Consider the following 18,756-nt stretch of genomic DNA (forward strand, 5'->3'; position numbering starts at 1 on the left):
GTCAAAAAAAGAACGATTCTATTACTCCATTATTATTGTTTTGTTATTATAATAATTATTACTATTTAAATAAAAGTAAGCAACTATTTGAAGCGGTGTCGTTTTTAGGGAAGCTAACAGAATTGAAGTGTTTGACGAAAGGAACTGGGTTGGCACTGACAGTGGCAGGCTGGAACGGGAATGTTTAAGTTAAACTATTCCTTTAATTTACTGAATTAATTCACCGAATCAAAACATTAGCAGGCAAACCGGTGGCACCTTCGACATTTCCAAGGAGAGGCTATCATATGCTCATATTCTCAACAATTTTCGTCCGTCGTGGTCAAAGTACCCAAAATTGTTTGACGAAATCCGGTACGGATCCCATACCCACACCCATACTAGTGTCGTGTGCCACGGGTGCGGCACCTAAACTGCCATGTCGGAGCAACTTAGCTCTTGAAGGCTATCACATCATTGATAGTTTACACCTGTATACAGGAACAGTGAGAGTAGATGCCCGTCCTTGCTTAGATCCTCAATATTACTATGTCAAGGGGAAGAATATATTTATTATATATATGTATCTTTAACTGCAAACTAAAGTGATTCTGTAAAATGATAAATAAGCTACAGTCTACTCATAAAAGAATGATATTTTAGGCTACAGTCTACTTTTTGATTTGATTTGCTATTACAGGGTGTCATCTATCTGTATTTAGTTATCTAATAGCATCTCTTATTGTCCAAAAAAATTTACATGATGTAAATATCCAGGGAAAATTGTCATTTCTTCTATGTAGGCTCAAGCTGACTGTGTCTTCAATCATTGATCGATCTTTTCACTTGGAAATATTGAGGGAGGCATTGCTAAGGGCAATTGATGATATTGATTCTGCATTTTCAAGGGTAACCTCTCAAGTGGCATTTTTTTCGTTAGGCCAATCAGACTTAAATCTTTGTTACGCATTGTCTTAATATTAACTTGTCTGCTTCTGAAGGATGCATTTAGACACAATTTTGATTCTGGCTCTACCGCCACAGTTATACTTATGGCAGAAAATCAAATTTTAGTTGCAAATATCGGAGATTCAAAGGCATTTTTATGTTCTGAAGAATATAAATCTCAAGAAGAGGCTAAAGGTCAGAAGTTCTCCCCTTTTGGCTCTATGTCAAGTAACAATTTTCATGGTGTAGAATCATATTTGTAATGTCTTTATCAAATAACATTTTATATAAAGTATGAGTTGCTTTACATGGACAATTCGAAGAGATAGTTATTTTAATTCTCTTTTGGTTGCAGCTAATTTATTGAGGTTATATAGGCAAACAAGAGGCTTTGGGGTTTTCGAACCTGTGAAGAACTTCAATAGCTTCAAGTTGGCAGCTTCTGACCAGTGGCCTTTTCTGATTTCCAAGGAATTGACTAGAGACCACCACCCAGATAGGGATGACGAGAGGTCTCGAGTGGAGACTGCAGGAGGACATGTCTCTGAATGGAGTGGCGTAGCTAGGGTTAATGGTCAATTGGCTGTTTCAAGAGCAATAGGTGATGTATCTTTTAAAAGGTGAGGTGCACATTATGCTGGTTTTGAAATTATTAATCATCTAGTATTGCAAATTTGCTAATCTAACTAATTGAGATTCATGGAAGCTATTTCCATTTGAACTGTTTGATTGAATATGTAATTTGAAAAACTTTTAAAATATTTTAACATATAAGTTAACTGTATAAAGTACCAAAATTATTTTTTAAATTGTAGGGGCGTTAAGATTTCCCCATTTTCTTTTCCTTGTAAAAATAAACTTGTATATTAAATTGGTACAATTACCAACAAATCATGTTAATGACAGCAAAATAAGAAAGTTAAGATTTACATATTTTTCAAGAGAAAAGTATAGTTAAATTTTTAACAGACTAAAACAAAATGTCATAAGATCGGAAGAGAAATTACTAGCTAATGGTACTTATGAATTATAATCAATCTAAAAATGATTGAGGAGGTGTCGTGGCAGTGATTTTGTAATCAAGTATGCGTTTACTTTTTCTTTTGTGCGTAAATCACAACATTATTTGGAAAAAACAATACAACATTATGGTCTCATTAATATTCCTTCACTGAGAATTAAAGTCGATTTACTCATATATATATATATATATATATATATATATGCTGTTGTTATAAATAGAATTGTGGTTGAGGTGAATGTCTATAATTTAGAGAGATTTTAGGGTTTGTCACTTGGTGGCTGAGGCCTCATTTGTTTGCACTTAATGGAGGTCTGAATCTTAATTATGCAGATCTCAAACATTAAGTGCGTTTGTTTTTAAAGTCTGATTCTTAATTATTCAAATCTTAATCATTAAGTGTGTTTTTTTTTTACTTCAACACCACTTAATGGGTCTGAATAGGTCTGTATGATTAAGATCTATAACAGAGACTTAATTTCATTAAGATGCTATCACATATTCATTACTAACTACAGCCACCGCCTATCATTATCAACTACCACCATGCCACCACCACCACCACCACCATACTCAACCACCACCACCACTCCCACCACCCCACCTCCACCACCACCACACCACCATCATCCTCAATCATAGCCGCCACCATTATCGACCATCACCACTACTCCGACCACCATCATTCTCACCCACAATCAACACTCAACCACCTCAACTACCACAACTGACTACCCCATGACCATCAACAACCATAGCCGGCACTGGCCATCATTATAACCTACCACCACCCACCCACCACCTTCCTCAGTCACAACTACTACCACCACCCGCCATTATTAACTATAACCACTCACCACCACCATCCTCAATCATAATCGCCACCACTACCAATCACTACTAGCTACTAGCATGAACCACCATCATCAACCAAAACTACCACCAACAACCGCCTCTAGTCGGCATTCACCCGTTAGCCATCACCACCAGCGACTAACATATTTTAAAAAACTATATATTTAATTGATTAGAATATTAGATTAGTTAGTATTTCATTTGAATTTTATGTTTATTAATTTTCAAATAAAGATAAATTTTATACATTCAGATGTTAAAAATCAAACAGTCTTAATTACTTTTATTCAGATCTTAATACACATCTTAATATATTCAGATGTGTATTCAGATTCAGATGTCTTAATCTTAATATACATCTTAATATTCATATGTGTATTCAGATTCAGACGTCTTAATCTTTAAAAAAAACAAATGAGGTCTAAGTCACTTTTTTCCTATAAATAGAGGGGTTCTATTCCATTGTATATCATCGAAAGTCAAAAAGATTTCTCTACTTTTCTCTACAATACTCTTCTTCTTTTATTGTTTTTGTTTACCCTAAAAATCCGAGTAACAATTAAACTTGTATTGTGATTTTACAGATATGTGATTTAATTCAATATTAACTGATAAACAAGGAATCAAGTATATAAATTAAAGAGTAAAGTAAATCAAACCAATGTGCAAGCAAGTCTCGACCTCGAGCTATGGCAGCCTCGAGGTAGGTTAGTCAGAATAATAAAATAATAAGGCACTTCAGATGAAAAGTAAGAAAGAAAGTGATGTATGTATATTCTCTTGTCAATGATTGATGCGTTACAAATGATTGTGATCCCCTTTATATAGTAGGGAAATCCTAAATAAGGTACACTTCTAATTATAGTAGGGAATCTTATTATATAGCTGTCTAACCGCCTAGTACAAATCCGTTCCGGAATTTACCCCATAATCTTAGGGCCACTGCGGGAATCTCGCTCTTTCTGTTATGAAATCATAACGGTATTATCTCGAGGTTGGTCATACTTGGCCTCGGTGTTCATCGAGCACTTCGATCTTCGAGTCTTGTAAGCGACCCCTTGAGCCTACGGAATTGGGCGTACCTAATTTCAACCGTATACAGATAGTCCCCGCGTTTTTTAGAGTAAGACGATAAGAAACGATTTGATCATCGATCCTCCAATGCCTCGATCATGATGTCAATCCCATGCCATCAGCGACAGAAGTGATTGAAGGGTCGCGTCCGCATAGTTCTCAAGGTTATTGATTGAAGGCGGATGATGGTCGGCCATTGGCTTCCCTAAACCGTTGAAGCGGCCATTATAAATAGTTCAATTTCACAACCTTTGCAATCTTTACTTCTCAAACCTTTCCCAAATCTTTACTAGCTTCTTCATCTTCTTTGAGTCCATCCTTTTCTTCAATTTGTGCTTATTACAACATCAACTTCTTCTCTTCTCTTGAGTTTAACAACAGTGATGGATAAAATATCTAAAACTGTTCCTCAGAAAGAAAAAGCCTCCTCATCATCGCGGTCGGCCGGTGGAGAACGACGGTGGCACCTCGTATCGAGGAGTGCATTCCTGGGCCATGCGAGCTATCTTCCGATTTCAAAGTCGATAGGCCTGCATCAGTTCCAGGCCGATGCGAGCCCATGTCTCGATACATCTGCTCGATATCTGAAGACGATCTCGAGCAGGTAAAAAAGGACTGCAGTTGGGAGGATAAGGAGGTGGTGATTCCTTCCCCTGAGGAGGACATCACTGCCCATGTGGAAGGGTATTGAAGTGTGTATACTTATCCTTTCACACCGGGTCCCGTAGACCCGGTCATACTCGATTTCTGTCATTAATACTGGGTGACCCTTGGCCAGATCTACCTTTCTTTCTGGCGTATCGTCATTTTGCTCAAGTACTTTTCGAGCTAGGTCAAGGGGATGTCTTTTACCCTCGACCATCTGATCAGGCTATACAAGCCTCGCCTCTACCGAGGTGGGCTGATAAAGCTCCAGTGTCGATCCTCGAAGGCGCTGTTCTCTAGCATCAATGAGGATAAGGACCGAGGATGGATGGGCCGATTTGTCCGAATCAAGACCTTCGACCTAATTCCTGCCAAAAAGATTCCATTCCCCGAGGAATGGAACATGAAACTTAAGTACAACTCCATCGATGATGCTTACTATTCTACTTTCTATATTCTTCTTCGATCTAATTTCTTTTTGATGGTGCAGCTTCCCCTTGGTTTCCTGGTTCCGTTACGGACCTTGCAGGTTGGGTTCGACAACCGGCCTTCACTTCTTCACATGCTGAATGCTGTTTGCGTGATTTGGCCAAGGGTCGGTGGGAAGTTAAAAACCATGGTGAGTTCCTTTGTTCATATGTTGACGTTTCTCTGTAAAATACTTACTTTCCCCTTACGCAAGCCTCAGGGACAATGTTGTTATGAGGCCGCCTCCGCCCGGTGAAGAGGAGATTCCAAAGCCAACCAAAGAGAAGAAAAGGAAAAGGGCTTCGCCACCAAGTACCCCGAAGCCCAGAAAAAATAGGGCTCGAAGGCCTAGGGCCGACCTTGCAGCCCTATCAGCTGACACGGTCCAAAAACTTCGGGATGGCGAGGAAGAAGGAGAGGACGCCGACTGCTTGCTGGTAGCTCGGAAGAGGGGAAGCACTGAAGCTTTGAAGGCTGCTGAATCGGTGATGATTGATGCGGTTCAATCTCGAAATGAAGAATTCTCGGAGGGGAGCTCGAGCAGGGTCCCCGAGCCATCTAGTAATAAAAGCGCGCCCCGTGAAGAACGTCTGGAGGGTAAGCCCGAAGGGTCCAATTCCGAGTCCCCTCAAATAGAAGAGGATGTCCCAAGTGACTCACTTGGGATAATCAATGTAGATGACTCAATGCTTGGCCCTATGTTCTTCGAAGGGCAGATCCGAGATGCCCGGGCTATGAAGACTCCTGACGTGGGGACGGCCCATGAAGGGAATGATATTTTCCAGGGTTCTTTCGCTGCGGTCGAAGATGGTCCCGACCCGGATGCTTCATTTATTTTTGACGAGGCCCAATGGATTCTTACACAAGTAAGTTTCTGCTTTCATAATTATGCTTGTGTTTTATTCTCATTTTTCCAAGTCCGACTTCTTTCCTTTTTGTGAAGGCCATGACGCTCCATCGAGAAGAGTTTTCCAAATCTCGAGTCGAGCTTGACCGATGCGAGGCCGAACTCAAGAAGCTCGTGGAAGAGAGGGACAGCCTCAAACTCCTCTACGTTCAAAAAAGGAGGAGATCAGGGACCTTCGTGCCGATCTGACGAAGGCTCATCGAGAACAGACTGAGCTCATTGAGCAGGTAATGTAACTTTTTGGGAGTTTGCTACGTGTTCATTTGACTTAGCGATTAACATTTCGACTTTGCAGGCCCAACAGAAGGGCGAGATGGTGGAGCAACTTCGACAGGAGGTCAAGGCGAAAGAGGCCGAGACCCTGGGGTGGAAGCAATATATGGATCGTCTTGCCTCGGAGAAAGACTCGCTTCGAGCCCAGCTGACTTCGGTCGAATGCCAGCTTCAAAATGTAAGGGGGGAAAGCTTGGCCCAAAGCCGAAAGATTGAGGAGCTCGAAGCTAAATCAGCCGCCGAACTTGCTAAGGCTAAATCTGAGGCGGAGGTGTTTGTGGCCTCTTATCGAGCTGACGCCGAGGCTGCCAGTATTCGGGCACAGGAGATATCTATTGCTGCTGAACTTAAATTGTCGTGCGCTATCGATCACGCCAGGCGACAATCCCGGAGAGAGACTCTCGAGGAAGTGCACGCTCGTGGCTTGACCTCTCAACTGATATCGAAAAGGCAAAACTTTGGAAGACGAGGCTGCAGCTTTACTCTCCGATGATGAAGATTTTGCTAGTGGTTCCGAGAGCAGAGGAGATGAGGATGAAGTCCCCGAGGAGGAGGTTCTCGAAGATGTGGCTCCCAAGGATGCGGCTCCCAAAGTAGACTAGGCCCTTAGGATTTTTTTTTTGTGTAAGGCCCCTTGTGGGCATTGTAAATATCTTCTATGTATATAAAATAATTCCTTTCCTTGCCGCTCCATCTCCGGTTTGTGGTAAAACCTGCTTTGTTTCCGTCTTGTGAAATTTTTTGATGTTATAACTTCAATAATCGAGTGAGCACTGGCTCAGACTCAGAGTAAAACAAACCCTTAGGTTTTTTTAATAATCAACGGGCAAGTTTTGAATTCATAACAGAATCCCTCTTAAGGTTTTTTGATGCATCCTCGAGCTATGCTTAAGTAGATTTTATGCGAGCTCGGGACGGTGGGACCCTTAGGTCCAAATTGAGTGAGAACAAAGTCTCGAACTCTAGATGTTTTGGCCCTTAGTTCTTTTAGGTTGGGCCGATATGGCCTTTGAAAGATGGCTATTATTTTCTCTTTTCACCTTAGAAGACTTAGTAAAAATTACTTTATGCCTTGGCATGCATTTTTTACCCATTGGGTTTTTTGAGGGTTTTGTGTCGATCGAAAACTTTTTGTAGTAAATACAACATATTTTATAGTAAAACTCATTAGCAAATTAAACGCGCATTATTCATGGCTAAGAATGGATTTTTGTTACAAATAATAAAAACTTTATATTCTAGAATAACGAGAACAAGTTTTTTTTAAAAAAAAAATGAATTTGTCTTCAACAGAATCGTTTCTGAAAAAATATTCTGGAACAAAGAAAATAAGATAAAAATCAATATAGAGGCTGAAAAGCAAATAACAACGGGGTCTTTAATCTATCGAGTATATTGGGATTAGAAACAAGAAATAGTTATAATTTTGTTAAAGCAATATAACCTAATCTCGAACAAGTTAGATTATAATTTAATGCTGTTCTAATACTAGTTATATTCGAATCCTATATTAATATACATGATAGTAGTGGATTCAGCTTTTATTATCATAAAACCCCATTAAGTGATGGAAATGAGTCGTGAAAATTGATAACTAGCCACTTTTTAGATCGGCTATTAGAGTTTAGGAATATTTTTAGTTGTATTGGTAAAGTAGCCACTCACTAATACAAAGATATAAGCCTGGAAAAAAGTTACCCTATTTAAACATGTAAGAACTCCGGGAACGACTACTGAACTTTAAATATTTATAAGTTCAAATTCAAAAAGTTGTTCTTTGAGTTTGAATGACCTGAAGCTGTAGCTCTCAATTGTTGAAGTATATTGTGAATTCAAAAACCATGAATCGTCCCTAATTTTTCTAGATTTTGCACTATTAAGGATTCAAAAATCAGTAATATATCCTGATTTTGTATTTAAAGGTTAAAATTTGCTGAAGTATAATATGAACTAAAAACCATTAACCTTTCCAAGATGTTCCTAGATTTTTGCATCAGTAAAGGTTTAAAAATCAGTAATCTATCCTAAATTTTTTAAAAGTTAAAAATTACTGAAGTATAATGTGAATTCAAAAATCATGAAGCGCTCCTGGATTTTGCATTAGTAAAGGTTCAAAATCAGTAATTTATCCTGGATTTTGAATGTTGCACTAGTAAAGGTTCAAAATTGTTGAATTATAATATGAGTTCAAAAATCAGGAATCGTTCATAGATTTTGCACTAATAAATATTAAAAAATCAGGAATCGTTCTTGGATTTAAGAGTAAAGGTTTAAAATTGCTGAAGTATAATGTAAATTCAAATTCAAAAACCAAGAATTGTTCTTAAATTTTGCACTCATAAAGGTTCAAAAATAAAAAATGTTCCTAAATTTTACACTAGTATATATTCAAAAATTAGGAATCATTCATGGTTAAAAAATAACCAAGCCTTTGAATTCTAGCGTAGTTTACTGGGGTTCCACTTGTCAAAGGTTCGAACTGCACCGATTGCTGGAGTTATATTCCGTATTTTAATTGGACTTAGGAGTGTGTCCAGATAGTGATTTAGAGGTCCGTAGTTGATTTTGGCTTGAATTGGCGAAAATTGGAAAAATGGAAGTTTGGAGAGTTGAGAGGTTTGACCGAGAGTTGACTTTGTGGTTAACGAGCTTAGATTTTGGTCCGGAAGTTGAAATCAGTCTGTTGTGTCATTTGTGACTTGTTTGTAAAATTTGAGGTCAATCGGAGTTGATTTGATAGGTTTCGGTATCGAATGTAGAAGTTAGAGGTTCATAAGTTCATTAGGCTTGAATCAAAGTGCGATTCGTAGTTTTAATGTTGTTTGATATGATTTGACACTTCAAGTAAGTTCGTATGATGTTTTAAGATTTGTTGGTATGTTTGGTTGAGGTCCCGGGGGCCTCAGGTGGATTTCGGATGGTTATCAGATTGGAATTGGGACATAGAAATTTCTGATGTTGCAGGTCTGGTTTCCATATTCCCGATCATGTGAGTTGGTCTGCGATTGCGAAGGCTTATTTGGACAGCTAGGATTTTTGCTCTATGCGTTCGCAAGCAAGATTCTTCGATACGTAAGTTGGTCAGTTTGTGAACGTGTGGGTCTTGTGGCATTCACGAAGAGGAAAAGAGGAGTCTGGGTTCACGCGGATTTGTTAACCGCGATCGCGTGATGATGTTTGCGGTCGCGACGTCGCGTAGGTCTGAGGAGGCAATGCATTGCTTCGCGTCGCGTAGTGTAAAGTTTGGCAGCTTAGTATTTGTGCTTCGTGATCGTGAAACATTTCCGGCGATCGCGAAGAAGGACATCTGCGCAGACTTAAATATTTCAAAAACGGGGGTTAGAGTAAAATTTCACAATTTGATTTTGGGAGCTCGGATTGAGGCGATTCTTGGAGAGATTTTCAAGGGAGTGATTGGGGTAAGTGATTCTAACTCGGTTTTGGTTAAATTACATGAATATATCATTGTTTTCATCATTTAATTAGTGTTTTGGGTTGAAAATTTGGAGGAAAATGGTAAAACTTCTTAGGCCAAATTTTGGGGGTTTGAATGGCATTTTGGTGTCGGATATGAGTAATTTTGGTATGGTTAGACTCATGGTTGAATGGGAGTTCGGATTTTATAACTTTTGTATGATTGTGAGATGTGGGCTCGGGGTTGACTTTTAATTAAGAACTTAGCATTTTTATATATAATTGATTCCAATAGCTTGAGTTGATTGTGTCGAATTATTTTTGGCTAGATTCGAGGCGTTCGAAGGCCGATTCGCGAGACAAGGGCTTATTGGAGTAAAGAATCACACAGTTTGAGGTAAGTAACACTTTTAATCTTGGTTCTGAGGGTATGAATCCCTGAATTTCGTGTTAAGTGATCAGTGTTGAGGTGACGCACATGCTGGGTGACGGGCGTGTGGCATGCACCGTATTAATTATGATTAGTCGATTTCGTGGGACTATTTAGTCACCTTATCTGAATATTATTACTTTACTTTATTTGTTGGATCACTTGAGCTATGAATTTTGTTAGAAATCGTGTTTAGGCTATGAGCTGGTACTATTGGGACCCACAGTGTTCGTTCTTTTGCTGTTGAGATTATTTGCTTAATTTACAGTACGTACTCAGTCTCGTTCATCATTGCATATCATATCTCAGTCTCTGTTATCATACATTGTCACATCATGTATCATTGATTTGGGCTTCTTGGCATGAGTGTTGTGAGCCCGAGAGACTGGAGAGATTGATGACTATTTGTAAGTGATATTGATGGGATCGGGCTGCATGCCACAACAGGTACTATTGACTCATGATGAGATCGGGCTACACGCCGCAGCAGGTATTATTGATTCACGATGGGATCATGCTGCGCGCCGCATCAGGTTTTATTAGTGCGTGGGCAGGATTTGCCCCTCTGGAGTCTGCACACTCATAGTGAGCGCATTTTCTGTTGATTCATGATGGGATCGGGCTGCATGCCGCAGTAGGTATCGTACAGTGCTGAGTGATTGAGTGTGATGAGTAAGAATTGAGACAGTCAGGTTGAGTACTCTGAGAGTGTGAGTACGCGAGGCTCTCATTGTGTTGCATCACATACGATATCCATATTGGCATGTAGATATAGAGATGTCATATTCCTCATATCATTTAGACTTGGCATAACTTACCTATGTTGAGCTTAACTGTTAAACCTGGAAACACGTCTACATTCTTGTACTGGTACCTGCAGATTATGAGTTCTCTTTGAGGGCTGCCATAGCGTTCCGTATTGAGCACCAAACTCAACTCTAGCGCTGCCATAGCGTGTGGACATAGTATTTGTCTAGGTCGAACTCTCTACAAGAACATGTTCTATTGCGTTGATCAACCTTTGTAACCGCACCATATATAACCGGTGATGTTGAACACCTGTTGCCTTATTGGATGGACCAATAGCTTGTTGCCCAAAGTTGCATTTTTATTAATCTTCTTTTCAACTGAAGGGACACAAATGGTTGGAGTGTCGAGGAACTGTATACGCCTCTCATGGAATTTTTGAGTAAACCTTGTCAACAAAATTATCATACGTAACATCCTTACGCACCTTTATTAGAACGATCATTTTACTCTTAGAACGCCAGGTAAAACGGGTAGAGCACTCCACCCATTTACCATGACCATCAACTCCCAATACAATATAATCAACCATTTTGTAATGGAATACCTGAAGATATCACAAATATATAAAATAATTGGCATAATGAATCAACTTTTTTGTGAACATCCTATCGATGTTTCAAACTTTCTAAGAAGATGTTTAAAACATCTTGAGAATATACTTGGATGTTTGAAATATCCTGAGAGGATGTTTGAAAGATCCCGAATTGACTTTCAGGATGTTTGAAACAACAACCTACAATTATATCAGGATGTTTTAAACATCTCACAGAATATTTTAAACATCTCACCGGATGTTTAAAGAATCACAAAAAATCTGATATCTGCATGCGAAGAAAATAAGATTAAACACCAATCTTTACTTACCAACAGTGATGGATAGACTAAATATCTCCCTTGAAATAATGCACAAGTCAATTTAGAAAATCGCGATCAAGTGTTTCTCAATGGTGCAAGGGTCAATCTCCAATTGTTCTTATTCTATTTTCACCAATCTTTCTCAACAAAGAACAAGAACCTCAAAGAAGAAGATCTGTGGAAAAATAGTGTCGGGATTAAAGAAAGAAGAAGAAGAGATTGAACACAACAGAAGAAGAAGAAGAAGAAGAAGAAGAAGAAGAAGAAGAAGAAGAAGAAGAAGAAGAAGAAGAAGAACAAAAGGAAAAATGTAGATTTTGGTGAATTGGGAATGAGGAATGGGGGCTGTGAAGGGTTTCCGTTTTTTTAGAGAGGGAGTGGCCCATTTTGGGCAGTTGTGATAATTCTAAAAGTTTGCTTTTTTTTTTAATCTAGTTATAAATATAAAACGCTAACAATGAAAGTGTCATTTTTACACCAATCTTGATACTTTTGTCTTATAAATTGCTTTAAGTGTTCAAAAGTACTATAAATTTAATTGAAAAATTGGCATTCTATGACAACACATAACAGAAATTGGCAATTTTTTAGCCTTATATTAGGTTTGGAAAAGATAGCCCCAAATAATTGGCATTATATAGCCAAATCCTGAAAAAACTACTCTCTTATATATTCTCTCTCAAACAATTGGCCCCAAACCATCTGTTGATACCCAATTTTTTCCTATAATATTGAAATGCATATATACCTTTAAAATCTACGCATTAGCATCAATTGGCATTTTCCATAATTTTTTTTACATTTTAAAATTAATTTATCTCTGTATTTTATTCATATAAACAATTACAAAATTGCATCACAAATGTTTTAAAATATTTCTTGATTTAATATTACTATTTATGGTCCTATTAAGTCCAAATTATTTCATAAATAGCCAGATTTGCATCTTTTGGCTACAATTGTAATAATTTTGCAATTATAGCCCATGCATACATCACTACATTATTTTACCAAAGTTAGCCCGATATATTTTTAAAATATTTAATAACTATTTTAAAGTATCCCCGTGCATGAAAATTATTTTTTCTCATTGTTAATTATTTCATAAAATAATTTTTTATTCAAATACTTGGGTATTTAACAAATGACCCCTTTTATTTCAAACTTAACCCTTTTAATACCAGCCCAAAACCCCCTTAATATTAAACCAAAAAATCAGCCCAAAACCCTAGGCCCAATCTGAATTTACCCGACCCAATACCCTGGCCAATCCTGGCCGTTGATCATTTTGATCAACCGTCCAGATTTCCCTACCATAATTAAACCCTAATGACCCTCCCCCCAAACCTCTCATTTCCTCTCCTCTCACCGCCGTCACTCACCTCTCCTCCTCTAAAACGCTCTCCAGTCTTAACCCTAACTCTCCCTCATCGTCACTCGTCTACTACCGTTCATGGTGGTTTCTCACCACTATCAGGCCTCCAATGGCCTCTCCTATGCTGGTATCGCCATCTCTAAGGTCCTCGAGGGACCAGCGTCAGTCCGCTTACACCTGTGGCCCTTTCTTGCCTGTTTCAGGCTGTTCCGGTTCGATTTCGAGTAATATCTTCCTATTCGCCTTAAACCTATGGATTTCTAAGCCTACTTCTTCATCTCTGTGTTGTTTTTCTTGAAACCCTAATTTCGTCCTTTGAACTTCCCAGATCTGTGCAAGATCTGAGATGGATTGAACCTATTTTACATGAGTTCTACAAAAATCTTCTGATTTTCGAGTGGCTTTCCATTTTCCTAAACTAGGGTTTCCTGAAAATCTCTTTCTTCAAAACATTTTGCTAATTTTCAGTATTTAATCTTCCATTTTTATGTGTTTTTGACTGATTTCGAAGAGTTTGCTTCAACCCTAACTAGTTTATGCTAAAGCCCTAATTTTTTTATGTTTTTGCTTCGATTCTGAGTCTTTCCGAGCTACTTGTTACATTGTTTGTGTTGTGCTTTAACTTTCATGAACTCCCCTTAGTCTAATTCAGTATCTTGTGACTTTTATCCTAGTTCATCTCTACTAGGGTTTCTGAGTCGATCCCTTGGCTAATTTATGTGTGTTTATGAAGTTTTATTTAGCTTACTCCTCTATTTGTGGAAAACTGATATTTTTCCTCTCTTTAAATCAGTACTACTTTGGATTTTGATTTATTGTTTTGCCTGGTTAAAATTTATGTGCTGATTCTTGATTTATTTCCTTGTTTACGACTTTAATTATTCTTCTTACCTTATTGCCTGTAATGTTACTGGTTCTTCACGATTATTTCCTTAAATAAGCTCTTGTTTGTTTACCCTTTTACTTAGGTCTGATTTGATTTTCTTTCCCTAAGTGACTCCTGTCCTTTAACCTTTGAGTACTTGTCCTTAATTAAAGGAAGACTACGCTGATTTCGTGTGTGATTTATTTTGTAATTTCCCTAATTGTTGAGTTTTGATTTCTTTTACCTTACTCTGCTCCGCTCCTAAACTGCTATATACACTCTCATCTACTCTCAGTTCAAACGACGAACATTAGTTCACTGCTATACTTGCACTCTAAAAGCTCTCTCTCTGTTCTTCTCTGTTACTTGTGATATTCATTGGCCTGGCCGGCTAAAAGCCAAGGCTAACCATTGCGCAATCCTTGCTCTACATTCTGTGTTCTTCTTCGCTGGTATGCCTCTGATTAATTTTTGAAATCTAAACCCTATGTGTTTCATTACTGCCTTAGTTCATCAGTCATGAGTTCATTCCTGCTCCTGTTTACTGTTTATCCAGCATGCCTAATATTGCCTTGTTCAGTATGTGATTAGCATGTCTCAACTTTACTTGCTTGTCTACTGTTTGTCTAGCATGTCTAAATCTTGTTTTGCTCAGTGTGTGGTTATCATGTCTACATTATGAATGCTTGGTGGTGTTTTGCCTAGTCTGTTCAATTAAGTCCTTTCCTACTCTGCTTTGCTAAGCCATCTAGTCTCTCAAGGCAACTCTAGTTGTGTGTTTGAAGTTTATGTGTTCTCAACATCTTAATCACCTACCCTTGTAACTAACTTAGTTATTCTGTACATCTGTTTGCTTCTGTGCTCCACTATACACTAATGTGTATTCTATGTATCCCCAACCTCTCTCTCTCTGTGTGGAACCTGTTTGCCAAGTGTTTCTGAATATGGTTGTTCTGTGATCTGTGTTTTGATTTCAAAGTGTTTTCATACTTTTTTTAAGCTGTTTTACTATCAAACTAGTACTGGTTTTCAGAAAATCTTTTCACCTCTAAGAGTCCTCTCTATAATGTTTACCAAAACCTTTTTAAAATTATGCACTCTCACTTATTCTTAGATTATTAAGTCATTCCCCTCTGGTATGTGTACTGCTTAGAGATCCTTGAGATCTCTGTGAACTCTGGCATATCAGGGCTGGCTCTTCCACACTGCACATGAAAGTCTGGGTGTGAGCACTTTCCGGGATCCTTGAGGTCCTTAGGGAACTCTGACACACCTGGACATGAAATTGGCTACGAAATCTCGGGCATTTGAGACTATCGAAGGCCTGGTACGCCAGGATTTGCTTTGGGCCTACTTCAGGATCCCTATAGCTTAATTTATATTTTTTTATATAATTTTTATTCAATCCTTGGTCTGTAATAATTAATTATAAACAGATATTGGGGTGACTAGTGAAAAGATAGGGTAGTTGTATGGTACTGTGGGTAAAACTGGGTAGAAAACATGCTTCTAGGTCTTACATTGTGTAAATCTGTGTTAGAAATCATGTTCTAGGATTACTATATCTATTTGCATTCAAACCATGCCAAACTGGTGCACTAGACATCCTGATTTAGGGCATGCACGTTTATCGCTTCAGCATACTGCATATCATGTACCATTATTCTAACTTTTGATTTGTGCATAAGTATTATCGCATAGAGATCTTGCCATTAGGTCAATGATCCCGTTTTAAATAAAAATAGTCATCCCATGTATGCATTAGATACCCTGCTTTAGGAATTCTGCTTGCATTTCATTGAACATGCCCATTTAGACTAAATAAATAGTTAGCTATAAAAAGGGTTAAGCAGCCTCACACATAGGCATCATGTATCTAAATATAAGTTGATATAAAATACCTGTTATAACCTGTATCACCTAGATCAGCATGCTCATAGGTTAAACGATTTCAACTATTCTCACAGTTCCTGTAATTGTGATTGCATACAGTCCCACGCCTAGGCAAGCCTTAGGTAATCAGTCTCTATATATATATATAAACTGAAAACTGCATTTGATTGTGTTAAAATGCTTAAGCTTAACGGGCTATAAAAACCATTAGGCAGACTGGTTAGGATTCCGCCACTTTTCTTATGCATATCCTGAATCTGTAACATTCATCTAGATATCATGTTCTTAGGATTTCTGAACTTCTTCAAAATCTATGTTTTAGACGTGCTGTTTGTTTGCCTATATACATGCGGAGGTAAATATGTGCCTTATAACTGTTTGTCCCTATTTGCTTGTCCTACATGTTATTTGCTTGTCGCTTAGATTTTCACCTTTTAAAAACCTTAGGTTGTCTAGAACTGTCCAGATTTAGAGGTCCTAAATTCTTCCAGGACCATAAGGAAGGGACGGGTAGCAGCACGCTTAGAGGTCGTTAATTAAACTCGCTTATAACCACTAAGGGGAGGGTAATGGGTAGTAAAAGGATATGATGACATGTGCGCTAATGTCACGTGTAGCCCCTCTCCTTGAGGAGTGATTACCGGGCATTGCATGGGTATGATCCCGTAGGCCAATCATCTTAGGACTTCCCTTTCCCAATTCCTATATGGGTTTAAATTCTCTAAACTTCCTTTTTCTTTACCTATACATGTGTAAGCTGTCCAAACCTCTTTATCTTCATTATCTGAACTTCCTTGATCATATATGCATTTAGATGGGGAAAGCTACTTTATTTGCAAATACTTGCTTACTTGTTAATTGACTAATTCATATAGTTTAAGTTCGGCCGGGACCCACTGTTGTGAACCGCGAGAGGTGCCTAACACCTTCTCCTCAAGGTTATTTCGAGCCCTTACCCTAATCTCTGGTAATGCAAACTAGTTACATGAGTTAATCGCTCTAGGTGCCCTAACGCACCATAATCCGTTAGGTGGCGACTCTTCAAATACCCAATTCCCAAAAGGAAACGAGTTGTTCCCCCATGAATGTCGAAACCCGGACTTCCCCGCGAAGGGGAAAGAAGGGGGCGCGACAGCATGGCGACTCTGCTGGGGATATTTTTAGGCTCTTACCATAACGAACTTATTTTTATGAATTAGTCCAAGCATGCTTTATCCCGTGTACCCTTTCCCCTTATTTGAATTTAATTGCTTTCAAGCATTTATGATTTCTTTATTTTTTCTGAAACTAACTTGTCTCTTTGTTTACTTTTTCCGTAACTGTCTTTCAATTATTTAAATACTGCATTTATTATTTTTTTTATGTGCAAATACTTGACAACATGCTATTTATTGTTGCATAAATCATGCTCAACATAGCAACGCTTGATGAGTGTTTGCGCTCTTCCTATATATCACCCTTTAAATTCGGAAAGGCGTATTTGCGGTAAAACTAGTCGATCAGCGGTGCGTTCGACGGTTCCGTGCCTTTCCCCCCTCAAGTTGTCCGCTTGAGGGTCCCAGTCTAGACCTCTATAGCAGCCTTACTCTGATTAATTATACATGCATCATGGTCAAACCTAGCCGGGTTAATATGTTTTCCGCATAATAACCCTTTAAGACAAGCCTCGTCCAAAAGTCCATCGGGTTTTCCACAATCCCAACGGACGTAACCACGATTGTGTGTACTAATTTGGAGAAATAAGTGCTAATATGCTAATCATTATTGTATAAATTGACGAACCTGGAGGGGGAAGGGCCTCACTCTCTCTTGTTTTGCAGAAAATGAGGCATGAAGTTCCCAGATTCGGTATGGTCGGTAGTATTCCTCCACTTTTGATAGATTGGTGGAGATATCTTGCCTCAAGTGACCAAAATCATGTGAAGAGAGTCTTAGGGAATTTGCCATCACTATTGGATCTTCAACCAAACAAGATGCTAATCGAGGACGCCACTCTGTTTTGGGATAAGGAAAGGGCTGTGTTCCGTTTTGGAAACATAGAAATGACTCCCCTTCTAGAAGAAATAGGGGGATTTGCTGGGTTGCCTTGGGATAGCCCCGGTCTGCTACCACCTGAAAATCGCACCACTAGAGGGTTCCTTAAGATGATGGGGTTGAAGAAAAATGATGATTTGGAGTGCCTGAAAAACTCCTACATACTTTTTGATTTCCTTTATGAAAGATACGGTCACAGTAGCTCTTAGCGTATTTTTGATGATGAGTTCTCTATCACCTCTTTGGGCTGGGTTCATCGAAGGGTCTTCATGTTTATTGTGTGCTTCTTGGGCATGCTGGTATTCCCAATTCAAGGGGATAGAATCCAAACTAGGCTGGCCATGGTGGCCAAAACTCTGATAGACGGGATCGATGGATAGACCTGCACTATTGTCCCTATGATCGTTGCGGATATATACCGGGCCATAGAACGTTGTCAAAAGGGGTTCAAATTCTTTGAGGGTTGCAACTTGCTATTACAAGTCTGGCTGTTAGACCATCTCCAAAGGGGCAAATACCGCCAAGAGTTTCCAAGAAGGCCGTGGAATGACCACATAGCCTTCCATCACCCTAAGAGAATGACTTACATTCTAGACATGTTCGACCAACCTAAGGATGCTATAGGGTGGGTACAGTTTTTCAACAAGCTGACTAAAGACCAGGTTGAGTGGATGTTCGAGTGGTTCCCCACTGACGAATTCATCATAAGATCCAGAGATGTCCCGCATTTGGTGCTGATCGGGTTGAGGGGGATATATCCTTATGCTCCCCTCAGGGTTATGAGATAGGCAGGCATGAGACAGGTCGTACCACGGGTCGCCAAGATGAGTCACTTCATAGCTGATTTCCAGGGTGACTCCATCCCATATAAGAATGAAACACAACATATGTGGACTTTGAAGATTATTGT

General features: G+C 38.8%; 1 protein-coding gene across 1 annotated transcript; it reads left to right on the forward strand.

The window, feature by feature from the left end:
- Positions 121-9,980, forward strand: LOC109227873 (putative protein phosphatase 2C 50). Its single transcript, XM_019393064.1, has 4 exons — positions 121-888; positions 981-1,122; positions 1,283-1,547; positions 9,914-9,980. The coding sequence occupies exons 2-4, from the start codon at positions 1,032-1,034 to the stop codon at positions 9,978-9,980; spliced, it is 423 nt and encodes a 140-aa protein (XP_019248609.1). The 5' UTR covers positions 121-888; positions 981-1,031.

The sequence above is a fragment of the Nicotiana attenuata genome, chromosome 6 (assembly GCF_001879085.1).
Source record: "Nicotiana attenuata strain UT chromosome 6, NIATTr2, whole genome shotgun sequence".
NCBI lineage: Eukaryota > Viridiplantae > Streptophyta > Magnoliopsida > Solanales > Solanaceae > Nicotiana > Nicotiana attenuata.

What these genes read in the sequence shown, in the direction of transcription:
- LOC109227873 (XM_019393064.1), top strand. Translation starts at nt 1,032, where the DNA reads ATGGCAGAAAATCAAATTTTAGTTGCAAATATCGGAGATTCAAAGGCA. An exon ending in ATCTCAAGAAGAGGCTAAAG is followed by an intron (nt 1,123 to 1,282) that starts GTCAGAAGTTCT and finishes TTTTGGTTGCAG; the next exon opens with CTAATTTATTGAGGTTATAT. An exon ending in GGTGATGTATCTTTTAAAAG is followed by an intron (nt 1,548 to 9,913) that starts GTGAGGTGCACA and finishes ATTTTTGGCTAG; the next exon opens with ATTCGAGGCGTTCGAAGGCC.